Genomic DNA, 26,969 nt, shown 5'->3' with positions numbered 1-26,969 from the left:
AAGACATATTTGGTGAATCCATTATAGAGTACAAGTTAATAAAAGATAAATAAAAAGTGAATAGTGCACATACTTATCGTTATTTCATATAGAAATTATTATAAATTATAAACTAATTGTAGACTTATTACCTGAAGAATTAGTTAAGAATCTGAATGGAATTAAAATAGAGAATAAGGTTAGAGGTAGGGTTAAGGATAACCATAATAATTGGTATAGTTAAAAATATGTATACCTGACATATGCTAAATATTTATAAAGAGAGATATGCATATACATGCGTACACACATAAATACATATATACGCATGTATACACACATCTGCATCACGCACAAACATACATACATATATATAAAAATATATATACACACACACACACACACTTGGGTCCTTCCCTTTCTCCACCCATCAGTAAACCAATGCTGATAGACCATTGAACACCAACAGGGGAAGAGATTGTAAGCTAAAGGCAGGATAATAAACCCATGCAATGCAATAGGATACGTAAAAGTGACCGCCCCCCCCCCCCCCCCCCATATAAGTACCAGCGACATCACTTTGATGCCATAAGAACAATGTGTACTAGTGCTGAAGTGGCGCGGTACAGTATGCTTGGTGACACCCTGCTCGATGAACCTCCTGTGTTCGGGTGTGCATAGTACGGATAGTGCGACCCACATAGCATAGGCCGTAAGAGCACTTCAATCCATACACCACATATTGCGTACTACATGAGATAAATGAATTGATCTGAAAGGATTTTCCATTGGATTCCTTAAATTCTTTCTGGTCGTGTTTTATGAATATACACGCCATGCAATTGGATTTTTTGCACCTAAAGGTACCTTGAATGTTAAACATAGAAGGAATGTTACTAATTTTAGGTTTAGATTCTTTAATGTTACTTGGTGCTATAAGACTCTTAATGTTTCGTGCCCTTCTAAATACAGTATTAGGTCTGGTGGGCAGTGTCTTGGTTAGAGCTGGATCTTGTAACAATATTGGCCGATATTTCTTTATTGTGTTTTTAATTGCCCAGTGTTGGCTATTGTAGTTAGTGATAAATTTAGTTGTAAAATCTCTGGGCGCTTTGGAGTTAGTGGGATTCTCTGCATCGCCTTTTGGTACTTCCAAATACCGGTTGGACCCATTTTGAATATGTTTCTCACTATAACCTTTTTCAATAAATTTCTTCTGTAGGATTTTTCCTTGCTCCAGATAACCTGCTGTATAAGTGCAGTTTCTCCTCAGTCTATGGTATTGACTGTATAGTATATATTCTGTTTCCAACTTGCTAAATGGCAACTATTCTGGTGCAAATAAGAATTACCTGTGGTATCTTTGAAATGGGTTTTGGATACAATGTTGAGATCCTCGTCCCATGATAATACAAGATCCAAGAATATCAAATAATTCTTAGGATCAGAAACAAAAGTAAACTGAATATTATACAGATTACTATTGCAATATTCAACAAATTTTGAAAGCATATCTGGGGCCCCTCCCAGATAATAATGATATCATCAATATATCTCCCATAGTATATAATATATTGGCTGAAGGGGTTATTTCTCCAGATGTGCCTTTCCTCCCAAAAGCCCATAAATAAGTTGGCATAACGTGGAGCAAAATGGGCTCCCATAGCTGTTCTGGATTTCTGTAGGTGGTATGAGTCTTGAAATTGGAAATTATTGTGCTCTAATGCAAATGCTGTGCAGTCACTGATAAATTGAGCTTGAAGGTGATTCAAAGAATTGCGTACATAGGCTGGAAGGGATCTCACTATAGGTTGCAAGTTATTTTCCACATATTGGGAGATGTAGCATGTTAACCCAGCCATGCTGGCGATAATGGGTCATCCAGGGGGGTTAACTTAATTCTTGTGTACTTTTGGGATTTGGTGTTTTATAATGCTTTTTCTCAGCTTTATTTATTTATCACACCCCTTTATATGCCTCATTCACCATACTATACAAAAGTGGTTTATATGTCATTAGTTGTTCTCTATTCAGTTTATGATAGGTATGTGTATCCGACAATAACCTATTGGCTTCCTGTATGTAATCTTTTATTGAGAATAACCTCACCCCCGCCTTTATCGGCAGTACGCATGATTATCTCCTTATTAGTTTCAAGACACTCCAAGGCTTTTTTCTCTTGTGGATTAAGGTTAGATGGACAATTATGTTGTGAGCTGCTGTTGAGTTTTACAAACTCTGCATAAACCATTGCATAGAAAGTTTTAATGTACTAACTCTTTACATGGTGGGTGTAAAAGATAGATTTTGGTCTAAATTTTGTATGTAATATAGGATTGTGTTATAGGGGTTGGATACCATCTCACTAAAATCCTGTGTTAACCCCTCATCATATAGATCCTCCAGGATCTCCAACATTTCTAACTCTTCACTATCATAAGAAGCTTCAAATGGGACATCTTTCTCAGTGATATTGGTGGATTCCTGTGTGTCAGCTGTGATCAGCCTCTTATTGTCTTTTAGAGAGAAAAATTGCTTCACAGTAATGTCTGACAAATTTGTGAAAATCTTTGAAGAGCTGAAATAGGTTTACTTTACAACTAGGTAAAAAATTCAGACCCTTCAATCAGTCTCATTATTTATACTAGCTATTGCTACAGATATATCAGTTGATGGGATTTCTATTTCCAAGGCTTTGAAATGATTTGACACTGCAACATTATATCTCTGAGTTGCACTGACATCACCACCATCCCTGCTGTGTATGCCAGCACCAGATTCCCCAAATTTCTTGGAACAGAAGTTTCTAAGACCTATGTCGTTACAAGAAATATGGGGAACCGCCTCAGAAGTTATAACACAATTGCTGTAATTTTTTGGATTTTTATCAGAATTTTGGTCTCGTTCATTTTGATTGTTTTTTTATTTTTATTGTTTTTATTCTTTTTATATTTATTATTATTATTGTTTCTACCATTTCTATGACTAGTGGTCTGATGAGAATTTCTGCTGTGGACACTTCCACCCTTTCCATCCGATGTCTGTCCTGTCTCAGATCCTTCTCTTATATGCCACAAATTTTTGACCCAATGATGGCGTGGATGATGGTCCCGATTGTTGGAATTTTGGGAACATGAGGTCTGGGATGTATATCCTTAATCGCATTTCCATGAAACTCTATGGGATCATCATCATTGGGGAAAAAATTGGTGGACTTTTTCCAGTTGAATTCCCTTATCATAATCATCCAAATCTCTAGCAAACTTTGTTTAACCTCAATTAGTTCCTCTTCAAAATGTGTTCTGCGATTTTTAAGAATATTCATACACCTAGAATAGCTGGGCATAGTTTTATAAACACCTCACTTTTAAAAAGCAAGGAAAAAAAATAGTATCAAATCCCAAAGGTACACAAGAATAAAGTTAACCCCCCTGGAGGACCCATTATTGCCAGCATGGATGGGTTAACATGCTACATTTCCCAATATGTGGGACTATATGATTATCTTGGAACAACTAAAACATCAAAAGTGGTCGTCTAGTTTTACTTGGTCGTCTTTAGACGTGTGTTCTCTATACACGTCAATCCCTCATACAGCTGGAATTGAGGCTTTAAAATATTTTCTGTTCAATACCGATTATTTGAATCCCCTTCAAGCTCAATTTATCAGTGACTGCACAGCATTTGTATTAGAGCACAATTATTTCCAATTTCAAGACTCATACTACCTACAGAAATCCAGAACAGCTATGGGAGCCCATTTTGCTCCATGTTATGCCAACTTATTTATGGTCTTTTGGGAGGAAAGGCACATCTGGAGGAATAACCCCTTCAGCCAATATCTGATATACTATGGGAGATATATTGATGATATCATTATAATCTGGGAGGGGCCCCCAGATGTGCTTTCAAAATTTGTTGAATATTGCAATAGTAATCCGTATAATATTCGGTTTACTTTTGTTCCTGATCCTAAGAATTTGGTATTCTTGGATCTTTTATTATCATGGGATGAGGATCTCAACATTGTATCCAAAACCCATTTCAAAGATACCGCAGGTAATTCTTATTTGCACCAGAATAGTTGCCATTTAGCAAGTTGTAAACAGAATATACCATACAGTCAATACCATAGACTGAGGAGAAACTGCACCCATACAGCAGATTATCTGGAGCAAGGGAAAATCCTACAGAAGAAATTTATTGAAAAAGGTTATAGTGAGGAACATATTCAAAATGCGTCCAACTGGTATTTGGAAGTACCAAAAGGTGATGCAGAGAATCCCACTAACTCTGAAGCACCCAGAGATTTTACAACTAAATTTATCACTAACTACAATAGCCAACACTGGCCAATTAAAAACACAATAAAGAAATATCGGCCAATATTGTTACAAGATCCAGCTCTAACCAAGACACTGCCCACCAGACCTAATACTGTATTTAGAAGGGCACGAAACATTAAGAGTCTTATAGCACCAAGTAACATTAAAGAATCTAAACCTAAAATTAGTAACATTCCTTCTATGTTTAACATTCGAGGTACCTTTAGGTGCAAAAAATCCAATTGCATGGCGTGTATATTCGTAAAACACGGCCGGAAAGAATTTAAGGACTCCAATGGAAAATCCTTTCAGATCAATTAATTTATCACATGTGGTACGCAATATGTGGTGTATGGATTGAAGTGCTCTTGCGGCCTATGCTATGTGGGTCGCACTATCTTTACTATGTGCACCCGATTCGGTGAACACATGAGGTTCATCGAGAAGGGTGTCACCAAGCATAGTGTGCTGCGCCACTTCAGCACTCACCATATGGGGTGCACTGGTTGTCTGTAGCTGTTTGGAATAGAGGCTATTTCAATGCATCTACCGGAAGGAGAGAGGTTTTCGCAACTATGTCACTGTGAAATCTTCTGGATATTCACCCTGAACTCTATGAGTCCAGGGGGACTCAACAAGGAGTTGGAGATTAGTACTATCATCTAATAAATCCCTTCTTTCCCATTCTCTTTTTTCACCCCTCTTTGCCAACAAATTTTGAGTCTGTCCTATTGTGCTGTAGGCAGACTAGTTTATCTTGACACCAGGTACATTAGTTAGTGTACAACTGTACTAGTACACATTGTTGTTATGGTATCACAGTGATGTCACTGGTACTTATATGGGGGGGTCATTTTTTCATACACATGCTATTGCATTTCATGGGTTTATTATCCCGCCTTTAGCTTACAATCTCTTCTCTTGTTGGTGTCCAAGGGTCTATCAGCATTGGTTTACTGATGGGTGGAGAAAGGGAAGGACCCATGTGTGTGTTTTTATATATTGTTAAATATATGTATGTATGTTTGTGCGTGATGCGGATGTGTGTATACATGTGTATAAATGTATTTATGTGTGTACGCGTGTATATGCATATCTCTCTTTACAAATATCTAGCATATGTCAGGTATACATATTTTTAACTATACCAATTATTATGGTTATCCTTAACCCTACCTCTAATCTTATTCTCTATTTTAATTCCATTCAGATCCTTAACTAATTTTTCAGATAATAAGTCTCCAATTAGTTTATAATTTATAATAATTTCTATATGAAATAACGATAAGCATGTGCACTATTCACTTTTTATTTATCTTTTATTAACTTGTACTCTATAATGGATTCACCAAATATGTATTTCTAGTGTAATCGATAAATGGCTACAGTTTTTGTTTTCAATTATTTTTAATCAATTGTATCCCAATACAACCTATCTTGAAGTTTTATTACTTTTCAACCAGTAAACTAACGTACAAAATACCCTCTATGACACACTAGGGGCTAAAAAGCAAGAAAAATCATAATTAAGGAAACTAAAAAGTTATCCGATACAAATAATCAATGTATTAAAAAACACAATTTGATATGTATGTATATATATAAAAGAATCAGTGTGTGTGTGTGTACAGTATATGTGTATCTGTATGTGTACATATATATGCATGTATATAGAAAGAACCAAGGAATGAATTATAGAAAAATCCTATTACTATTTTCTACCTATACAAGTTTATTAAAATTTACGATTTATTACTATATATAATTATGTTTTATCTCTAATTTAATTTTATTGCCAAGAAAGGGAAAATATATCTATCTATCTACATCTATATATATCTATCTATATCTATCTATATCTATCCATCTATCTATCTACATACATCTATATATACATCTATATCTATCTATCTATCTATCTATCTATCTATCTATCTATCTATCTATCTATCTATCTATCTATCTATCTATCTAGATATATCTCTATCTATCTATCTATATCTATAGATATCTATATCTATAGATATATCTCTATATATATCTATAGATATAGATATAGATATATATATAGATATATATATATAGATATATATATATATATATATATATATATATATATATATATATATATATATATATATATATAGATATAGATATAGATATAGATATAGATATCTATAGATATAGATAGATATAGATAGATATATATATATATATATATATATCTATGTATATATATATATCACAGTGGTGTAGTGGTAGCACTCTCACCTAGCAGTAAGAAGGGTCACTGGTTCGAATCCCAACCTTGACACTACCTGCTTGGAGTTTGCATGTTCTCCCTGTGCCTGCGTGGGTTTCCTCCGGATACTCCGCTTTCCTCCCACACTCCAAAGACATGCTGGTAGGTTAATTGGATCCTGTCTAAATTGTCCCTAGTATATGAATGTGAGTTAGGGACCTTAGATTGTAAGCTCCTTGAGGGTAGGGACTGATGTGAATGTACAATGTATATGTAAAGTGCTGTGTAAATTGACGGCGCTATACAAGTACCTGAAATAAATAAATAAAAATAAAATATATCTATCGATACAGATATCGATAGATATCTATATATATATAATTATATTTTAGGCATATTGTATGTATGCTGTGCTGTGTAAATTGACGGCGCTATACAAGTACCTGAAATAAATAAATAAAAATAAAATATATCTATCGATACAGATATCGATAGATATCTATATATATATAATTATATTTTAGGCATATTGTATGTATGCTGCTCTTAAATGTAATCTAGTTGTCATACTATCCCCCATATGTTTTTCAGTTGAAGTTCAATAAATTTTGATTATAGGGTTAAAAAACCCAGGCCAATTAATTTCAGGTACAAAAGGGCTCTCTGAATAACAGGGGGCGGATCTGAGGAAGGAGGCCACGCCCTCCAAAACATGTTATTCTGAACACTACAGCGTCCTCTATCAGTTGGCTTCATCAGAGCTCTCCCTGGGACAAGTGTTGGAGGCGCCCCACAGCCCTCTCCTGACCGGTCGTCTCTTTAGTCAGTGAGCGGCTCACTCGTGGCCTGTCGGCAGCTGCTTGATGAGCCTGTGTCTGTGGAACTAGCCCATCCATCCAGTGGTCTTCTCATCTACACTGAAGCACTGATGTGTCCCTCGCTAAGGCTCTCTATTGGTGGAACTGTTTGACGCTGTTTAATCACCTTCACTTGTGATTGTATCGATTTTATTCTTTTATATTCAGTGAAAGTCATTATTGCACCATGAGCCTGTGCTCTCCGATTCCCTTTTGTTTTCACAACCATCAATTTCCCGTTGATCACTGAGCTGCAATGAGCATGATGCTGGCCAGATTGTTTCACAATAAACATACTCATTAAGGAATTTCTTGGTCAGTGTGTTATCACTTTGGATTTGACATTTCTATCGCAAAGCCTATTTTTGTTGTATTTCTTGTATTTAAATATCAGTACTTTCTGGTTACAGCTAGACACTCAGGTAACACTTACCTTAACCTTCTTTTCAAAGAACGACCTTGGTATATTGTGATTCCTCAAATGTGTTGACATGATCCTTGGTGAAGGTTGTTGTTTACGTTTCTAATAGGATTTTGAAAAAAGAAGTCTGTTAGTTGCACTCAAAATACATTAGCAAAGAAATACAAAGGCTTGTCCATTAAAATAGCACAGAGTCCAGCAACTTTATTCACATTGTGAGCAGCAGTTAATACACAAAATCATGATGGAAGGAAAACGACAGGTGCATTTGTTTACACTTGTTACCTTCATTTTACATTACTCTTAATTTCACTAAAATAGTCCCTAAGACTCTAAAGAGAATCAGTGATTCTATGTGCAGAGAATGGCTGACTTCTAAGAGAGACGGCTCAAGGTTCTTATATGGGAATATTGATTGGTACCCTTCCCAACAGCTACTATGACATAGGAGCTGTCCACACAGTTATATGTGGTGCAAACAACAATGTAGAATGTGTTTTTTTTTTTTTTTACGAAACTTTCATTCTGAAGCACCCCCTGACCCCTGGAGGTAAGTGAGGAACCCCAAGTGGCAGGGCGGGCTGGCCTTATCCCCAGGGTTAAGTCAATGATAATATTGGGGAATTGAGAAACACTTGGCGCCCTTCACTTTTTTCCTTCAAATACACAGGGAAAGAGGGTTAAGTGCTACTTATGGACTTCAGATTTGTTTCCAGCTCATACTGTGTAAACAAACTTCAAAAAGGCACTGTAAAACAGTACAATCCAGATGGATAACAGGCTTCTCTGAGCTTTATCCAGCTTCATCCAGCTCCTTTCTCTAGCAGAGTCCCTAATCCTGGCTCTCAATGCTTCCTTTTTCTTTCAGCCAGGATAGCTTGTGGCCCAAATCCTGGCCTGCACATATTAGTCCCCATACACGGGACTACAAATACTGCTACAAATACTGCAGCTGCTGACTTTTAATTGGACACTTACCTGTCCCAGGGTCCAGCGATGCGGGGGATCGAAGCCCCGCTCGTCCCCCCCTCCGCTCGGCGGCGCCAGCATTCTAACTGTGGGCGCCCGGCTGTGGCTTCACAGCCGGGCACCCACTGCGCATGCGCGAGCTGCACCACGCGCTGTCACTGGCCTCGCAATCATCTGGGACCGGTCACGTGTCCCAGATGATTGACAAGAGAGAGGGAGAGAGGCGATCTCCCTTCCTGCGCCGAGGGAAGTGACATCAGGAGCCCAGGTACTGAAGGAGGCAGACTACGAGGGACCCCCTAGCAGCAGGCATTTAGAGGTGAGTAAAAAAAAAATTTTCTACAAATGTTTTTTTTTAATTTTTTTTTTTAACGCATTACTAATTTTTTTTTTTCGGGTTGGAACTCCACTTTAACAGGTCAAACAACTAAACAGCACACCTCCCCAGGCCAAAGCCTGGGGGAAGAGCCTCACAAGGTCAGCCCTAAATGTTTATGCTCTTTCCAGCAAGCACCACCAGAAATACACCTCCTAGTGGTTGGCCACATGAATATTCATAGCCCAGCATTACTGTGGTCTCTCACTCTAGTGCCAGAGGAACCAGTGACACCTAATGGCAGAAGGCAGAAACAGCAATGCTGCGTTCACAGAACACCAAGTGAGTACAGACTAGACTGAGCTTGGGTTGTTTACCTCCCAGCAAACTACATTCATTCCTTCTTGGGGAAGGGTGGCTGCAAATTCAGTTACATTGAATTAAATCGGAGTTCCAGGCAAACATTTACCTCCTTAGCAAACTACTTTTTTATATTTACTTTTCTGTCCCACGGTGCCACAGCGACGTACGTCACTTCCGTTGATTTCTTTGCCCTTCTCCTCCCATCTGTTGCCTTCTAGGACCTGTGAGTATCCTAGAATATGACGGGACCATTCAGAAAGCGCAACTCGTTCATGCGCTGTAGAAAACAGGGTGTGAAGCTGCAAGGCTTCACTTCCTGTTTACCTTAGTAAGAATGCTGGCGTCTGCACCTAGAGTGAAATCTCAGTGGGAGGAGTTTGCTTGGGTTGGTGTTACATCAATACATTTTAGTAAGAATAAAATGTAGAATGTAAAGCGCTGCACAAACTTTTGGTGCTGTATAAATGCTGTATAATAATAATAATAATCTTGAAATATAGCTTTTGCTTCTTGAAATTGTGCATGTTTAAAAGGAACAAGCCGCGGAGAACCCATACCCAAGGTAGAGGAGGTATGTCATGGTGCTGCCTTAAGCAGGGTAACATTTGTATTGTGTACTTTCTTTTTGGGTGCATCTCCTAACATTTCCTGCATTACCTCTAACTTTATCTAATTAGTTTTTACAATTTGCACAGTTTTTACTTATTTGCTAAAAACTGACCTCCAATAGTTCTGGGGTTCCAAATTCAAGTGTTAGTTGGTCTAACACTGTTTCTTGATTTTTAAGTACGCTCACCATTTCATTTAGTATTTGGAATAACCAGTTAGTACCTAAAGAAAATGGGAAAAGAGCATGTGAATACTGTGTTCTTTTACAGTTGTGTACATTGCAATACTTCTGATCAGGATCTTTAAGTCACACAACCAGTAAATGTTTTTTACATATCCATACAGGTAGCTAAATGAAATTTTCAAACCCTATGACATGCCTCACTCCGTAAGGCTTCTTTATATGTTTATTATGTTGCAAAAAAAAAAAAAAACCTTTTCATCTATTAGCCAGTTAAATATAAAATATTTCATATTTACCATTTCCAGCCAGAAAGAGGAGCTTTCATGGGGGAGGAAGGAAACACTACTGATCACCAATGTTTTTCAGGGGGAAGGGGGAAAACACAACAGACCACCAATACTTTTAAAGTGATAATATCTAAGTTTTTTGCTGCTAAGGGGGCACCCATGCACACACGCTCCGGAACTGTGCTGTGTGCATCCATAGACACACACAGCGTGGCTCAGCTGTGCCCCCTGCTCTCTCCTCACAGGATTTGACTGACAGCAGCAGAAGACTGTCTCCTGCTTCTGCATGTGTCTCCTGTGAGATCAGGAAGAAAGAGCTGCAGTCAGGGACAGTGCAGGATCAGTGAGAGGAGACAGGTAAGTGTTTAAGGGGCTGAGGGGGGGGGGGGGGCATAACAGGTAGGGGAACATTTTTTACCCTGATGGGGAGAATGCATTAAGGTAAAAAAAAAAGTTTTGACTTTAGAATCGCTTTAAAGAGAGTTGAGATCCTTAGTGACCACCAACACCTGGGAAGAGAAGAAGTCGGGCTAATCTACTGACCCCAAATTCTGGTGATGGAAGGTGGGGACCTTTTGAACCCATTCATGCAAGGGCATTTAATGAATGTTATGTAACATGTTGATGCCGCCCAGAGTACCACAGTTGTGTTGAGAAGGGACATTGGAGTGCCATTCAAAATGTCATTGGGTGAGTGACTCAGGGAGGACTGGATGGCTCACAGGCAGCATCTCTGAGACCTCCACCTACTTCTGTAAGTTGTTGGAAACTTTCAGAAGAATTGGAGTGGAGGTGAAGAGGAACTGTCTGGAGTATTCTGAGGGCCCTGACCAATCCCCAACAAACGGGTTGGCATGGGGCAGGCCCCCTCAGATACCCTGGGTCAGCCCAGCTGGAGGCAGAGTGAATTTCAGGTGGAAGCTGGAGATGGAGTGTTAGGCTGTTGGTGGCCCTTAAAGGGTAACCCCCTAGTCTGGGGGGTGAACTCAGGCCTTGACTTAGGTGCGGAAGGGACCCTCCTCACAACACACAGAGGTGTCCTGACCAGACAGCAGGGGAAAACTGCCGGGCAAATCCCCAGGAAGGAAGACAGCCAGTCGGGCTGGTGAGTGTTACAGTCAGGAGAGGACTGAGAGGCGTGACTGAGAGGACTGGGAGAAAGCAGTCTGGGATGGATGCAGAGTCAGTCTGGGAGAACTGTGGAAGTTTAGTCAAGAGGGCTGGAGAAAGGGGCAGCTGCAGCCAGGCAGGCTGGCAGTACCTGAAGAGGTCGTGCTGGGATCAGTAGCCACAGGACAGCTGGGCACTAGAATTTTGCTACACAAACAAGGGGCCTGCAGTCTTTGCCTGTAAAGGGCATTTTGTTACCTATCTAAATTGAGCCTTTTCGTCAGATCACCCAACAGTGTGCCAGCTGGTCCTGGAAGTTGCAGTGCTGCAATCAAGAGTTGTGCCGGAGGCAGAGGAGAAGTGTATATACGGACTGTATATAGTTCTGTCCCTGAAGAGTTCTTTGCTGAAAGTCAAGTGGGAATCTGATAATACCCCAATCCCTATCCAAGTTTATCACCCTCAATAAAACACAAAACAAAGCACTGGACTGTTCAATGACTCAAGTGTGCTGTGAAGATGCAGCGTGCCTGGCTGTGCAGGGTGGGGAATCCCTTTACACTTGCGGTTCCTTAGGGGGTGCGCTACACATACTACTTACTTATGAATGGTATATTCTTTATTGTATGCAATATAGTCCTCACAGCTGCTCTCTATATCCTGTGGAGAATATTACATATTTATGAGCATGGTGATTTTTGTCTCTGCAATTGCTGGTTGCTATGTGGTACCCAACTATTTTAATGAAGTTCAGAATGTTAGCTGTCTGCTTATATTTTGCGCAGAGACATGGCATGTATAGTTTGCAAAGATTTGCAATTTTTTCAAAATGATCTTGAGTGCTGAAGTTTATGTGTGTCTGTAAGACTCTAATTTGTGTCACTGTAAGTAAGGAGTATTTTGTGAGTCCAAGGACTGTGGCATATGTGTATGTTGTATAGTTGAGTAGGCTCAAACGCTATTAAGCTACTGTATGTCTGATATTCAGCATATTTTAACTATGCCCCTTTTTCGCTGTGGCACACAGTGTGCGCTGCTCTCCAGTCTAAATGGTATGGGGGGAGGTTCACAACAGCTACATATCATATGTTTGTGTCAAATATGTACTCCCTGTCTGCCAGCTTGAACCATAGCTGCACATGGATGTAGGGGGGCATAAATGGTCTGTATTTCACCATTTTGCACAATGCTATAATTCTCCTTGCTGAAAGACATGGCCTGCGCAGACTGAACCCTCACTATCTGCAAAGCAACCTCCCCCTTATCAAGATAATCCTCTAGTCCTGGCCTTGAACACTTCATGTATAGCCTTCATCTGCAACAGCCTCTTGGACTGCAAGTCTGGATTGAAAAACCTGTTGCTTTAACACAAAAGGTGAACAAGGAATGTAGTGACTGTGTAAATAGAGTGAGTAGTGGCTCTAAAGGATTGACTGGAGTCAAAGAAAATTTTAAGTAAAGGATCAGAAGGTGCAGATGAGGAGCCCCTGAGAAAAATCATGGAGAAAATGTGAGGTGGCCACAGAAAAAGGGAGCAGTGGCAGTAAAATGTAGAGAAGAGCTAAGAGAAAAACTGGAGAATAATAAAGCAAAAAAAAAAAAAAACAAGAAATAATAACTAAGTAAGAAGGATCAAAAGAGAAAAGAGCAGTAGAAGATGAAAGTGAAGTGAGAGAGATAGGATGAGGTAGGCAGACAGTATAACATTTAAAATGTGTGTGAAGTCAAGTTTTAAAATCACTATTAGTGAAATTCATCCTTACTTCCTGCCATGTTGATAATGGGTGTGACTGGTTTCAAAGATGGCACCTGCTCCTTTGTATGTGGCTCATCTCAGTGCTCTCCCTCTCCAGGCAGCATGAGATTTGCCACGTCTGACAAACAGTCTCAGCTACTGACAGGGCAGAGAGATAGTACCTTCTTGGGTGAGTCATTGCCTCCAGAACCTCCTTCAGCCTTTAGCCCTGTTAAAGTGGAGTTCCACCCACTTTTACAACTCTTCAGCATCCCTCACTAAACTGTGCACTGTAAACGAATTGGATATTTTTTAATTTTTTTTTCTCAGCACCTCCTGTATATCTGCTGTATTCATTTTTCACTTCCTCCTCCCTAGCCGTGGCCCATCACATCATTTCCTGTTTGCAATGCCTTCTGGGAAGGGGCTGGAACTTCCTCTGACACTGCCGTTGGTATGGAAACCTGACCTGAAACCTATTACACTGCTTGTGCTGCACTGAGCATGTGCGAGATCTGCAAGGATGAGATCCAGGAAGAAATACAGTCTGGCTTCAGATGCCCACACTTAAGATGGCCACGGCCTGCTGCAAGTTTATAAAATAACAAACTACGGCTATAAACTAACAAAACAGACCTTAGTTTACAGACTAACTTTACTAGAATACATTAAGCTGGTGAATTATAGGGGTATTTTTATTTAAAAAGTATAATTTCAGTCGGAACACCACTTTAACCACTTCAATACCCGCGTATAGTCATATGACGTCCACAGATGGGATCTCCCATCCTGGGTGGACGTCATATGACGTCCTGGGATTCCCGGCCATCTAGGGGGCGCGCGCGCGCACCCGCCGCGTTCCTCGGGACCCGGTGCGTGTGCCCGGCGGCCGCAATGTCCGCCGGGCACCCGCGATTGCCCGTTAACCGGGCCGGCATGTGGATCTGTGTGTGTAAACACACAGATCCACAGCCTGTCAGCTCTGAGGAGAGCGATCTGTGTTCCCGGAACGGAGGAACACAGATCGGTCTCCTCCCCTAGTGCGTCCCCTCCCCCTTCAGTTAGAATCATTCCCTAGGAAACATACTTAACCCCTCCTCGCCCCCTAGTGGTTAACCCCTTCACTGCCTGTCACATTTACACAGTAATCAATGCAATTTTATAGCATTGATCGCTGTATAAATGTGATTGGTCCCAAAAATGTGTCAAAAGTGTCCGATGTGTCCGCCATAATGTCGCAGTCACCAAAAAAAATCGCGATCGCCGCTAAAAAAATAAAAAATATTTTTTTTAAAAAAATGCCATAAATCTATCCCCTATTTTGTAGACGCTATAACTTTTGCGCAAACCAATCAATATACGCTTATTACGATTTTTTTTACCAAAAATATGTAGAAGAATACGTATCGGCCAAAACTGAGGAAAAAATGTGTTTTTTTAAAAAAAATTGGGATATTTATTATAGCAAAAAGTAAAAAATATTGTGTTTTTTTCAAAATTGTCGTTCTTCTTTTGTTTATAGCACAAAAAATAAAAACCGCAGATGCGATCAAATACCACCAAAAAAAAGCTCTATTTGTGGTGAAAAAAGGACGTCAATTTTTTTTTGGGTACAACGTCACACGACCGCGCAATTGACGTTTAAATTGCGACAGCGCTGAAAACTAAAAATTGGCCTGGGAAGGAAGGGGATGAAATTGCCCTGTATTGAACCGGTTAATCAAAGACAGTAGATAGGGGGAAGAGATTGTGCTGCAGGCTCCAGACAGGGTATAAGTTCCTCATCCCAAACAAAGTCATTGTCTCAGGTACCTTTAGAGAGCTTTGCAGTTACAGTACCTACCAAACTATTTCTGACCTTGAGTGAAAGGCTCCTTACACCAGTATACAGTATATCCAATATGGTTGCAAATATATACGTGTCCATTCAGTACTTTGGAGACAGGATTAACCAATAAAATGGTACATTTTCATCGGCCCGCTGTGATCTGGTAGTTGCACATAATGATTACGAAACAGACACACAGTGGTTGAAAACTGAACTGGCCGATGCGGTAGACTGCATCAGGCAAATAAATATCTAATTCAGGGGTACCCCTGAAACAGTAAGCCCTCCTAGACTACCTATGCTAGTTATTGCAGTCTTTCATGTCTGAAGCACAGGGTTATGAACTAATTATCAACAGGGCACATCACCTCCTCAAATCAAAATTCCTTTCTGAGTACATCCTTAGGATATTCTGGCTAAAACACACTTCTATTAAAGCGAGGTTCCACTCTCTCCGATCAATTTTTTTTTTTGGCCAAATGACAATGATTACGATATAGCAATAGGGAACTCACTTGTTCCGTTTTTCAGTGACATTGCTGTCTGTTTTCGCCTAATAAATGAACTTAGATAATTAAATCTACATGGTTGTCATCTTGCCTGTGGGCATGTGAAGCCCACAGGCATCCTCTTCCGAGATACGGTGCTGCTGATCGACCAGCATGCACCGCCCGTTCTTTTCCTGATTTTGCGCATGCGCATTACACAGAGATTGGAGCGCCGTCAACAGCTGCGGTTGCCATCACAACGAGCAGCGTCGTAGGAGGTCCGGCCCCGTTGTGATGGCAACGGAGCTGTTGACGTCACTCCCACTATGGAAATCTTAAGATGACTCTTGTAACAGGCCGCCGCACTGACTCCTGGGAACAATGACACAAGCTCCCAGGAGCCAGTGCAGCTAAGAGGAAGTGACTAATTAGCCGCTCTAAACACGCCCCTAACCGCAGCCTGTGCTTCCTGCAAAAAAGAAAGATCTTCTACAAGAAAGGTACAGCCAGAAAAAAAAAAAAAAGTGCCGTTTTGTCATTAGGACATTGCGGTAATCAGCTGCAGCTAGTGTAGAAAAATCGGGTGGAGCTCCGCTTTAGGTATATAAAGAAACTGCCAGATAGAACACCCTACTCACAAAAAAGTTTCTCTATACAGATTTCTCTCAATTCACCATCCAAAGCAAGAACTAGATTCAACCTTTTGACCAAAGTTTTAGAAACCACAAGATTTCCTACAGGTGGGGGTACCCCACAAAGCTTTTGATTAAGGACAGGGGAAAATGATTACTGTCTCACTGCTGGATACAGGACTGAAACTTTTGAAAATGTGGGTATCCTACCTGACTGTGGGTATAGGATAGTATATACGGAGATGTTTGTGTGTGTGTTTTCCTGTGTTTTCTCTATGTTGGTTGAACTGAATGGGCGAGTGTCTTTTTTCAACCAGATTAACTATGTAACTATATGATGATGCCTCTGTTCCCAAAAAACAAGCACCTGATAAAATCCAGTCTGTATGGACTTGATATTGAATCTACTTTACTAAGCTTCGGAAGAGCTTCATGTTAAATGCTCATTGGGCACACTAAAAAGAACTGTGATACCGTTTAGTGACCTAAGGTGCAGCCCAGACTTAGGCAAACTTATTGCCTAAGATTTTTCCAAGTTGTTTCTTATTGTTAACTGTTTCTTCTCTGTTAAGTAATCAGCTCTTGATATCTCAAACTCTACTTTCTTTTTCTCAAGATATTCAATTTAAAGCATATCAACACACTAAATCTAAAATATTCTACATAACAGACCAAACCACCCACAAGAAACTATTAGCCTAGGTTCACACATATTCGATCTCAGACATCGCATGTGATTCGCACCTGCATCACAGGTGCCGATCACATGCGATGTCTGTGCGATGCGAGTTCAGCTATACAGTTGTAAGGCTGAACTCACATTAGATGTGCAGAAAAAAACGTGCAGGGACTTTTTTCCCCTGCACTGAAATCGGATCGCATGGGTGTTCTCACCCATGTGATCCGATTCCTATGCGAGTTCACAGTTCGCACTGCGATCTGGGTACCGATCTGGGGGTGTCATTAACATTGTATTGACATTGTATGTATGTATGTGGTGTCATTAACATTTTATTGACATTGTATGTATGTATGTGGTGTCATTAACATTGTATTGACACCCGCAGCAGTTTGCAAAGGGCAGTGTGAATTGCCTGCGGTAGAGATGCGCTGGTTCCCGCATCGCATATGTGTAAACCTAGGCTTAAATGCTCAAGGTATTTCCAATTTCTTCAGTAGCTACTAACTGTATAACCTTTGTCTTGATTTTGATTGATTTTTTTTTTATCTTCAGCAAGCTGGGAATTGCCTTGATCCCTGCCCCCCTCAGCTTACTGAAGATAAAAAAGAAAAGAAAAAAAATCAATATGTTACAACTTTCCTCTCTGACACAAGAGCAACTGCAACCTTTGTCTCACCCATTCTCCCAGTTCTAAAAAATACTTACTTTGGAAGAGCTTCATGTTAAATGCTCATTGGGCACTCTAGAAGGAACTGTGACACTGTTTAAAGTGACCTAAGGTGCACTCCAGGCTGTACATATTGCCTAAGATTTTTCCAAGTTGATTCTTATTGTTAACTGTTTTTTCTCTGTTAAGTAATCAGCTCTTTATATCTCAAACTCTAACTACTTTTTGTCAAGATATTCAATTTAAAGCATATCAAAATCTAAAATATTCTACATAATAGACCCAACCACCCACAAGAAACTATTAAATGCTCAAGGTATTTCAAAAATGTGTTTAGTAGCTATTAACTGTATAACCTTTGCCTTGATTTTGTTTGATCTTTTTTTTTAAATTTTATCTTCAGTAAGCTGGGGGTGCAGAGATAACCTTTGCCTTGATCCCTGCACCCCCCCAGCTTACTGAAGATAAAAAAAAAAATCAATATGTTACAACATTACTCCCTGACACAAGAGTAACTGCAACCTTTATCTCACCCATTCTCCCAGCTTGAAATAATACTTACATATAAGTCTCTGCCAAATCATAAAGCCTGTAGAGCTGAATGATTCCTGTTTGAATACTACAAACAGTTTTATAAGATTCGGGCCCTCACATCTTGCAGATGCATTAATCATGCTACTGAGTTACCCTCTTTTCCCAAGGAGATGCTGCAAGTTATGGTTATTATTCCAAACCCCCACAAAGACGCCTTGTCCCCCCCTTAGTTATAGACCATTATCCTTTTTGAATGTAAATATCAAATTGTATGCCAAAATAATTCCTTTTAGATGGACATACTACCTAACCTGATCTCTGCAGATCAGGTGGCCTTTGTCAAGGGGCAACAAGCCTCTTGTCACAGCTTAGCCTGCAATTTCCTGCCTGTGGAATTTTTACTTCCTTGCTGCAGTGGTTCTGCTAGGCATGTGATTCTATTTACATGTGTTGTTTGGCTGCTGTGTTCACCCATGGGTGTCGCCTGCTATACTGTGGGTTTATATTCCTTTCCCTTCTATCATGTCCTGGCAAGCCTCCTAATTTTCTTCCTTATATAAGACATGCTAGGTGCACCCTGTGTTGCCTAAGCAACTTCCTTGTTCTCTGTGCTTGCGGTTGCCAAATATTACTTGTATTTAGTGTCTGACTTCCTGTGTACAGGCCCCGGCTCTGTCTACCGCTTGTGCTTGCCTGCCACCCGCCCTGACCTCAGCTTATTTCCTGGATCTTCTTCTGTCTCCTGTTATTAGTACTCTGCACATGTGAGTGGTCTTTGCATCTTCAGATGGGTGTACCTGGGGGCCGCCACCTGATTCCAGTTTGCAAGTCCATCTCCACCATCAGGGGCCCTGGTTTAGAAGCAGACTGGGGCTTAGAATCTGCGCCTTGAGGAACCCTGAGTTTGCATTCTACAGGAACTCACTACCACTAAAACCTGACACATCTAATGAGACGAGGAGGTTGATAAATTTGATCAAACAAGCTAATGCCACTGGGATGCCTTCTCTGCTTCTGTCATTGGACAGAAAGGGCATTCAACAAAGTTCACTAGCTAATCAGACTGGGTCTTGAAAAGTTTGGGTTTGCTGCTCTAACCCTATTGCCAGTTATGTCTCTATTCCAAAGATTTCATGAGAGTGTATACCAATGGACTGTTGTCCATGGAATTTGAGATGTCTAATGGTAAAAGACAGAGATTTCCCCTTTCACCCAATTTTTGTTAAGATTATGGAATCCCTCACTCAATTAGAGTATACCAAGCTTTTAATGTAATAAGCCTGTCATGTTATCCCACAACAGAAACATGTTTTACAATCTTACTACCCTTATTTCTGGGAATCCACTGCCATTAAGTTTTAAATCTTGGAGTAACGTTACACGCTAAATCAACTCAATTATTTACTCTCAGTTATAAATTACTTATGAACACCCAATTCCAACATCTTTTCACCTTTGAACATACTACCACAGGGCACATTGTGGCATTTTTCTTTCATCATAGAGATGACAGGGATACATATGGTTGCCCTGGCTATATTGCACATCAATATAAATATGTTTTTATTTTATATATAGTAAATAGAGCTGTAATTGCTCATCTACTGCAGAGATAATTAACATTACCAGACAATAGGAAACTACCATTCCCCCAGATCTAAGAGAGGACATCACAGTGTTATATGGAAAGTGTGCTAGCTATGAAAAATAAAATGTTTAAGTTTCTAAAAGCTTGGCTAGTGTGGTTACTGAAACCTAGATGTGCATTGGGATTGTGAGCATGCAATAAACTGGTGACTCTTTCTTTTTTTCATTCTCTTTGGTGGCTTAACTTTCACCTATTTAGCATGGCATGTGTAAAACACAAGACTGAATCTTGCAATAAACTGTCAGGGTTATATATTAACCTCATGAAAAGATATAATAAACTATTTACAAAAATGTGAGAGGTGAACTCACGTTTGTGAGATACTATATAGTATTTGTATTATGCTGTTACGCTTGTAAGTCTGGCACACCTGGATAAAGCTTCCTATTGTAATGACATGTTGCCTTTTTATTTCTCTTGCAACCAAATAGAAACCTAAGAGAGTAGGATGTTGAGAAGGAGAGAAGGAGGTGGTGTATTAGCCCTGGACTTTTATAGCTGAATGCATGCCCTTATTGTTTTTATAGAGATGTAGAGGTGCATTCAAAATCACTCATTTCTTATACAGGTTCTGCATATTGCTTGCATAGGCAAACTATATTGGTTGTGCTTTTGGGTGATAGTACATAGCAAACTCTTGCTGCAAATAACTAGGGGTAAGTTTTTTTTATAACCATAATGTACTACACAGCCTTTGAACGATGGCCACCAGGTTTTAAAACACAAATAAGGGGGCTTTTAGGCATTTGGATAAGCCAACCCCCTCCCTAATATAGGGTGTCTCAGAGCAGCCATGGGGTTGATTTACTAAAACTGGAGAGCGTAAAATCTGGTGCAACTTGTCATAGAAACCAATCAGCTTCCAAGTTTTTTATTTTCCAAGCTTAAAGAGGAAGCAAGGCTTACCTATAGGTTGTGTAAATATCTCCTAAACGTGTACCGTTTAGGAGATATTTACATTACATTCAGCCAGTGACATCACTGGCGCACGTGCTCTGAAGGAACAGCCAGCTACCCGTGCCGTTCCTTCTGAGCCCTGTGCCGTGAACGGCGGCTCCTGCGCGCATGCCGGAAGCAAGACGGGTGAGGATAGAAGCGGCTGCAGCACTGACATCGCGGAGCTGGAACAACTTAGTTTTAAGGTAAGTTTCACATAGTGTGCTAGTATGCAATGCATACTAGCACATTATGACTTTACCTTGCAGGGGAAAAAAAGTCCAGCGGTACACAACTGCTTTCATTAAACAAGCTGAAGTTAGAAGCTGATTGACTACCATGCACAGCTGCATCAGATTTAGCACAGTTCAGTTTTAGTAAATCAACCCCATAGTGTCAATGTATTGGAAGTTACTATACTGTTTAAGAAAAGATTAGGGCCAGTTAGGAATCTTTGTTTTAATTCTGATGGCTCTTTTTGACCAGTCACTCTTTGCTGACTGGGGGCTTTGTTCTTACATTTAGTGTGTGCTTTTTACTGCTGCAATGCTTCCAAGGTTTTAGTTTTAGGGGCGGTATTTTGGGGTTTTCATTTCTTTTGAGAGCATATTTGCTGTTTAAATGCTCAAAACACAGCTCATTTACTCTCTTTAATCCTCCAGCAAAGTGTACAGAAAACCATGTTAAAAGAGAAGTATGTTTTTTGTTAGATATCATACTTTCCTAGGTGGATGCAGTAGCGGACTGCTGATCGCTCAGTTCTCAGTACTCTGTGAGCTGGTGACTGTGGAGCACTGGGCTGTGGACTATGGAGTGGGGCTGGAGTGGCTGACTCACGCTCTCAGTGGCGTGCTGAGAGGCTGAGCCAGGTGCCGGTCCAGGGTAGATCCCGACCATATCTTCCCCCAGCCTGGACTGGCTCTTTGATGTCAGCCAACAGCTGGCTTCAGATCGAACTGCAATTTTGTGATCCACAGGAGAAGCTTTGGCTGTACTTCTCCTTTAAGTAAACAGAATACTACATTGTAGAGACCAGCACTTCAGGTCAAAAAGAGCAGTGAGCTGTAATCCCTACTTTTGGTCAGCAAAAAATAAATGTTGTGCCACAGCATCATTTGAAAAAAAAAACTAAGTGCAAAAACATTGGCACATAAAGCACCTGACATTTACAACTCCTTGTATCCCCATAGTAAAAATAAAAGTTAGACATACACCTGTTAGGCCTACTATCTATGGTTAAAACTATCCCACTGCCACCCAATTTTTCCATTGCTTTATCACCTGGAATCCCCCAATTCTTTAGCAAAAATACCTCTCTGTGTTCTAGGTCTCTAGTACATGTTGTCCTTGTCTTGCTCATTATGAATGTCCTGCGCTGGCCAATTTTACATGACTCTATCATCAGTGGTCTCTTTTGCAGTAAAATGCCCATCTGTATTCTGTATCTCTAGTACATCTGGGCCTAGTTTGCTCAAACTGTTCTGCTCTTGTCCAGTTTTACACTGCTGTCATCTGTAGTCTTTTAACCACTTACGGACCGCCCGCCGCAGTTTTACACCGGCTGTTTGAAGGAGGATATCGTTGTTATGGCAGCAGTTAGCTGCCATAACCCCAGTACCCTCTTCTTCAGCGGGCAGTCCACTACAAGATAAAAGTGGTCTCTGCGGTGGATTCGCCGCAAGATCACTTTTATCGGCGGGGGGAGAGGGGCCCCCCTCCCGCCGTGCTCAGGTGCCCTCCGCCGCTGTTAGGTATGGAGACGAGTGAGGGGAAGAAGGCCCCCACCCGTCTCCTTACAATTGCTGGGCGGAAGTGACGTTTTGACAGCTCTTAAAGGGCCATGTCATGCTTTTTTGTATTGCAAGGGATGTTTACATTTAAAAAAAAAACAGTGTAAAAATAAAAAATAAAAGGTAAAATAAATAAGAAAAAAAACAAAAAATATATAACCATCAGGAACTATTTAAAGCCCATTACACTCCCCCTCAAAAACACCCACAACTACCCTAATTTTACTTTCCCTATTGACTCCAAATGCATTTTGCAAAACATGGAAAAATGCCTCTTAAATCCCCCAATTATTTGCAAAAAAAAATTCAGATAAATAACTTTTTATTTTGCTCATACCTAGTAATTAGTTATAGAGGTTCTATACGCTCAGTAGCAAATACAACAAAATGCATTGTTAATAATAGATAAAAAACAGAATAGTCACGACTATTCTGTTTTTTATTTATGATTACTATGGTTATATCTCATGGTCTGTTGCTGCTATTTTTTATCTTTAGCGCGGTGTACCACTTTTTTTTTTATTCAATTGTTAATAATAGCAACTTATAGGGTCAGGTTCTTTATTTTGTTAAGTTCCACTTTATTTACTGAATTTTTAGGCTAAATATTTTTTAAGCAAATTAAAGCTGCATTAAACCCAAAGCCAAAAATGTAATATCAGAAAAAGGGCATGACATCGCAGCCATCCAGTCTGTCGATCAGCGCTGAATTCAACCCGGGTACGCTGCTCTGCAAGAAATTCATCTGGCGGTGAGAGTTCTGACTGATCACGATAAGGACTGTTTAAATGTTCTGAATGCCTTTTAAACAAATCTTTCTTATGGAAGCACGGATCTTGGAGCCCCAGGAATGGTTGAATAAGACAGGCATTTACTTATCTTTTAACCGGTGAGTCCATTACCATAGCGGGATAACACATGAGGTGTGGTGACGGTCGAATAATAAGGATTTATGCCGTTTGGGACACATGTGGATGAACTGTTTTGATTGTTTTTGATTATACAGATGTACTGGAATAATGGACTTTATGTTTATTTGGACTCTGAAGCGCTGCTAATGCTGGTTTTAATTAGCATACTGTATCAAAAATGTAATATATTGCAGCTTACCAATCATTAGATGTGGTGGCTGCATTCATTTTTCTTTTTCCCTGTGTTTTCACCTGATGATCTGGTCAGTAACACACCTCCTGTATTAAGCCTCATACACACACTTAGATTTTCGGAAGAACGTCGGACCGAATGTCCGTTTTTTGTGGCATGCTAGTCTCATGTCGAAAGTGAAGAGGTTACTCACAATATGAAAATTTTCATAGAACAGAATACAATGTTAGAAGTGACATAATGGGGGTTATTTACAAAAGGCAAATCCACTTTGCACTGCAAGTGCACTTGAAAGTGCAGTCACTTTAAATCTAAGGGGTAGATCTGAAATGAGTAGAAGCTCTGATGATTTTATCATCCAATCATGTGCAAGGTAAAATGCTGTTTTTTATTTTCCTTGCATGTCCCTCTCGGATCTACAGCGACTTTACTTCCAAGTGCACTTTCAGTGCACTTTCAAGTGCACTTGCAGTGCAAAGTGGATTTTTCTTTAGTAAATAGCCCCCAATGTGTTGAATAGTTTTGTATGTATTTTTTCATTTCTAAGCATGCATAGTCTTGCTCTTACGATTTTCTTCGTATGAAAACCATACTAATGAAACGAAAATCAGACATTGAGTTCACATCTGACAAAAAATTTATAGTCTGCACATCCAGCTTTTGTCTGCCCGAAAAAGCGAAATCGACTGTCGAAAGCACCATACTAACGATCCGAAAATCGTCAGACAGCTCGTTGTACGAATTTTTCCATCCAATTTTCGTACCATGTGTACAGGCCTTTACAGTCCCCCCACTCTCGATGATGGAACACACAGGGCACCTTTGGACAATAGCATTGTTAACCTGCAGGGAGGGGAGTGTTAGAGGCACAAATGGTTTGTCTCATCGCTGTAACTGATACTTCTTCAAGAGAGCTTAGTCTTTTGAAAAGCAACAGACTTACTAGCCAGATCACCAGATGAAAATAGAAGAAAGAAAGCCTAAAAAAGAAAATAAATGCAGTAATCACATTTAAGAATTAGTAAGCCACAATATAATAAACGTTTCTTTTGAGTTTAGTGCCGCTTTAACTGTATACATAAAACCCCCCAACAAAATGAATACGAAAATGAATATGAATCACACTACAAATGAAAAAACCACAATATAAAAATGATAAAAAGGCACAACATTGGTGTCCTAATCCATACAATCATTTAATATCTCCCAGAAAATACATGAGGATATCTCCAAAATGACAAACATATCAGAAAGTCAAAATATACACAAAATAGAGCCAGCAGACACTAACCATGGATTATATTATTCAATTGCTAAACATGATAGTATTGGATTAAATCCTATAGGAATTTTAAATAGAAACTTCTATTGTAGAGGACCTGGGTCCAACAGAGCAAAAATCAATAAATAACACAATATAAAAAAGACTTTAATCCATCCTAAAAATAAATAGAAATAAAAAGATATATACTGTATGTGTGTGTGTGAAAATAGTGAGATATTCTGTAACACTAACATAAAAATAATTGTGAATCTCCTGGACTACCACATGTTATGATATGCCAAAGTGACCCAGCAAAGATGCTAAAGTAGTAACAAAATAATCCTCAACAATTAATAACCAAAAAATTGTGCAGTCCTGGGGCAGCCCATGACCCGTCCAGGCGTGTTCAATGCACGATTAGGGAAAGATCCAAAAGGTGCTCCACTTTTGCATGACAATTCCTTGTTATCCAAAGAAAGACTGAGTAAGGGCTATCTCACACTAGCTGGTAAGCTGAATAAGCAGATGTATTAATTAATATTTCTATAGCACTTTTCTCCCTTGGAACTCAAAGTGATTTTATCTTAATGTGCCTGATAGGAAGTGAATGTCTGTGGGTATGGAACTTGATTTCTATTGTTTGGACTTAATAGGTTTCATTAAAATGTAAAATCGTACAGTTATATTTAGTAGGTGTACTCACCACATTTGGGAGAGCAAGTAATCAATAAGTCATCCTCCCTGGCTTCAAATGTTTCCAGTAATTTTAGTAACTCCTCACTGCAAACAGTACGAAGGTACAAAATCCCCTTATAATCGAACAGTAAATCCTCAGGTGATGTTTTTTCAGGTGTAAATAACATGTGCATCAGTTTTTCCCGCTCTTTTGTTTGCTTAGCCATGTCTCACTCTTGCAAACAAAAGTTAGAATGGTAATTTCTTGTGCAACTACCTGTATATAAGGGGAAAAGGTGTGTTAGTAAATTGTGACAAAGGGCACAATCACGTGCACAATCACCTGCACATAGTGTTACAAATTTAGGTTTAACCAGGTTTAATCATTTAGTGAAATATAAATGCAGAAAGATTTGCTAGGGCTTATGTTATGTTTTTCAGACATATATAGTAATCGTAAGATAAGAAACTATAAAAAATACAGTATGTAATTGAACACTAGATTCCTTAATGTTCATTCTAAAATGTATTTATTAGAGTATTTTATTGTTGCAAAAAAAATCATATAAGCTAAAAACAGTTGCACATTATTTTAGATATCAAAATCTTTTTTTAAACCGTGTTTTAGTTACAGTGCCTTTAAAAAGTATTCATACCCCTTGAAATTTTCCACATTTTTCCATGTTACACCCAAAAACGTAAATATATTTTATTGGGATTTTTTGTGATAAATCAACACAAAGTGGCACATAACTGTGAAGTGGAAGGAACATGATAAATTCTTTTTAATTTTTTTTTACAAATAAATATGTGAAAAGTGTGTCATGCATTTGTATTCAGCCCCCCCCCTTGTCAATATTTTGTAGAACCACCTTTCAATGCAATTACAGCTGTAAGTCTTTTTTGGGATGTCTCTACCAGCTTTGCACATCTAGAGAGTGCCATTTTTGCCCATTCTTCTTTGCAAATTAGCTCAAGCTCTGTCAGATTGGATGGAGAGCGTCTATGAACCGCAATTTTCAAGTCTTGCCACAGGTTCTCAATTGGATTTAGGTCTGGACTTTGACTGGGCAATTCTAATACGCTTTGATCTAAACCATTCCATTGCAGCTCTGGCTGTATGTTTAGGGTCCTTGTCCTACTGGAAGGTGAACCTCTGCCCCAGTCTGAAGTCTTTTGCAGGCTCTAACAGGGTTTCTTCTAAGATTGCCCTGAATTTGGCTCCATCCATCTTCCCATCAACTCTGACCAGCTTCCCTGTCCCTGCTGAAGAAAAGTATCCCAACAACATGATGCTGCCACCACCATGTTTCACGGTCAGATT

The 26,969-nt window shown here is 39.6% G+C and overlaps 1 protein-coding gene across 2 annotated transcripts in view; it reads right to left on the bottom strand.

The window, feature by feature from the left end:
• LOC141140513 (sulfotransferase 6B1-like) overlaps positions 1–26,969 on the bottom strand; it is a 96,660-nt gene that overhangs the window by 43,386 nt on the left and 26,305 nt on the right. For both annotated transcript variants that reach the window (XM_073627791.1, XM_073627790.1), the window contains exons 2-4: positions 25,674–25,922; positions 10,194–10,303; positions 7,837–7,926 (exon numbers count right to left, since the gene is read on the bottom strand). In XM_073627791.1, coding sequence (XP_073483892.1) covers positions 7,837–7,926; positions 10,194–10,303; positions 25,674–25,872 — 399 coding nt within the window. In that variant the 5' untranslated portion in view covers positions 25,873–25,922. The remainder of the gene's footprint in view (positions 1–7,836; positions 7,927–10,193; positions 10,304–25,673; positions 25,923–26,969) is intronic.

Source organism: Aquarana catesbeiana, linkage group LG04 (assembly GCF_042186555.1).
Source record: "Aquarana catesbeiana isolate 2022-GZ linkage group LG04, ASM4218655v1, whole genome shotgun sequence".
NCBI lineage: Eukaryota > Metazoa > Chordata > Amphibia > Anura > Ranidae > Aquarana > Aquarana catesbeiana.
Note: the sequence above shows the minus strand (reverse complement) of the source record. Positions and strands in the feature narration are given on the sequence as shown.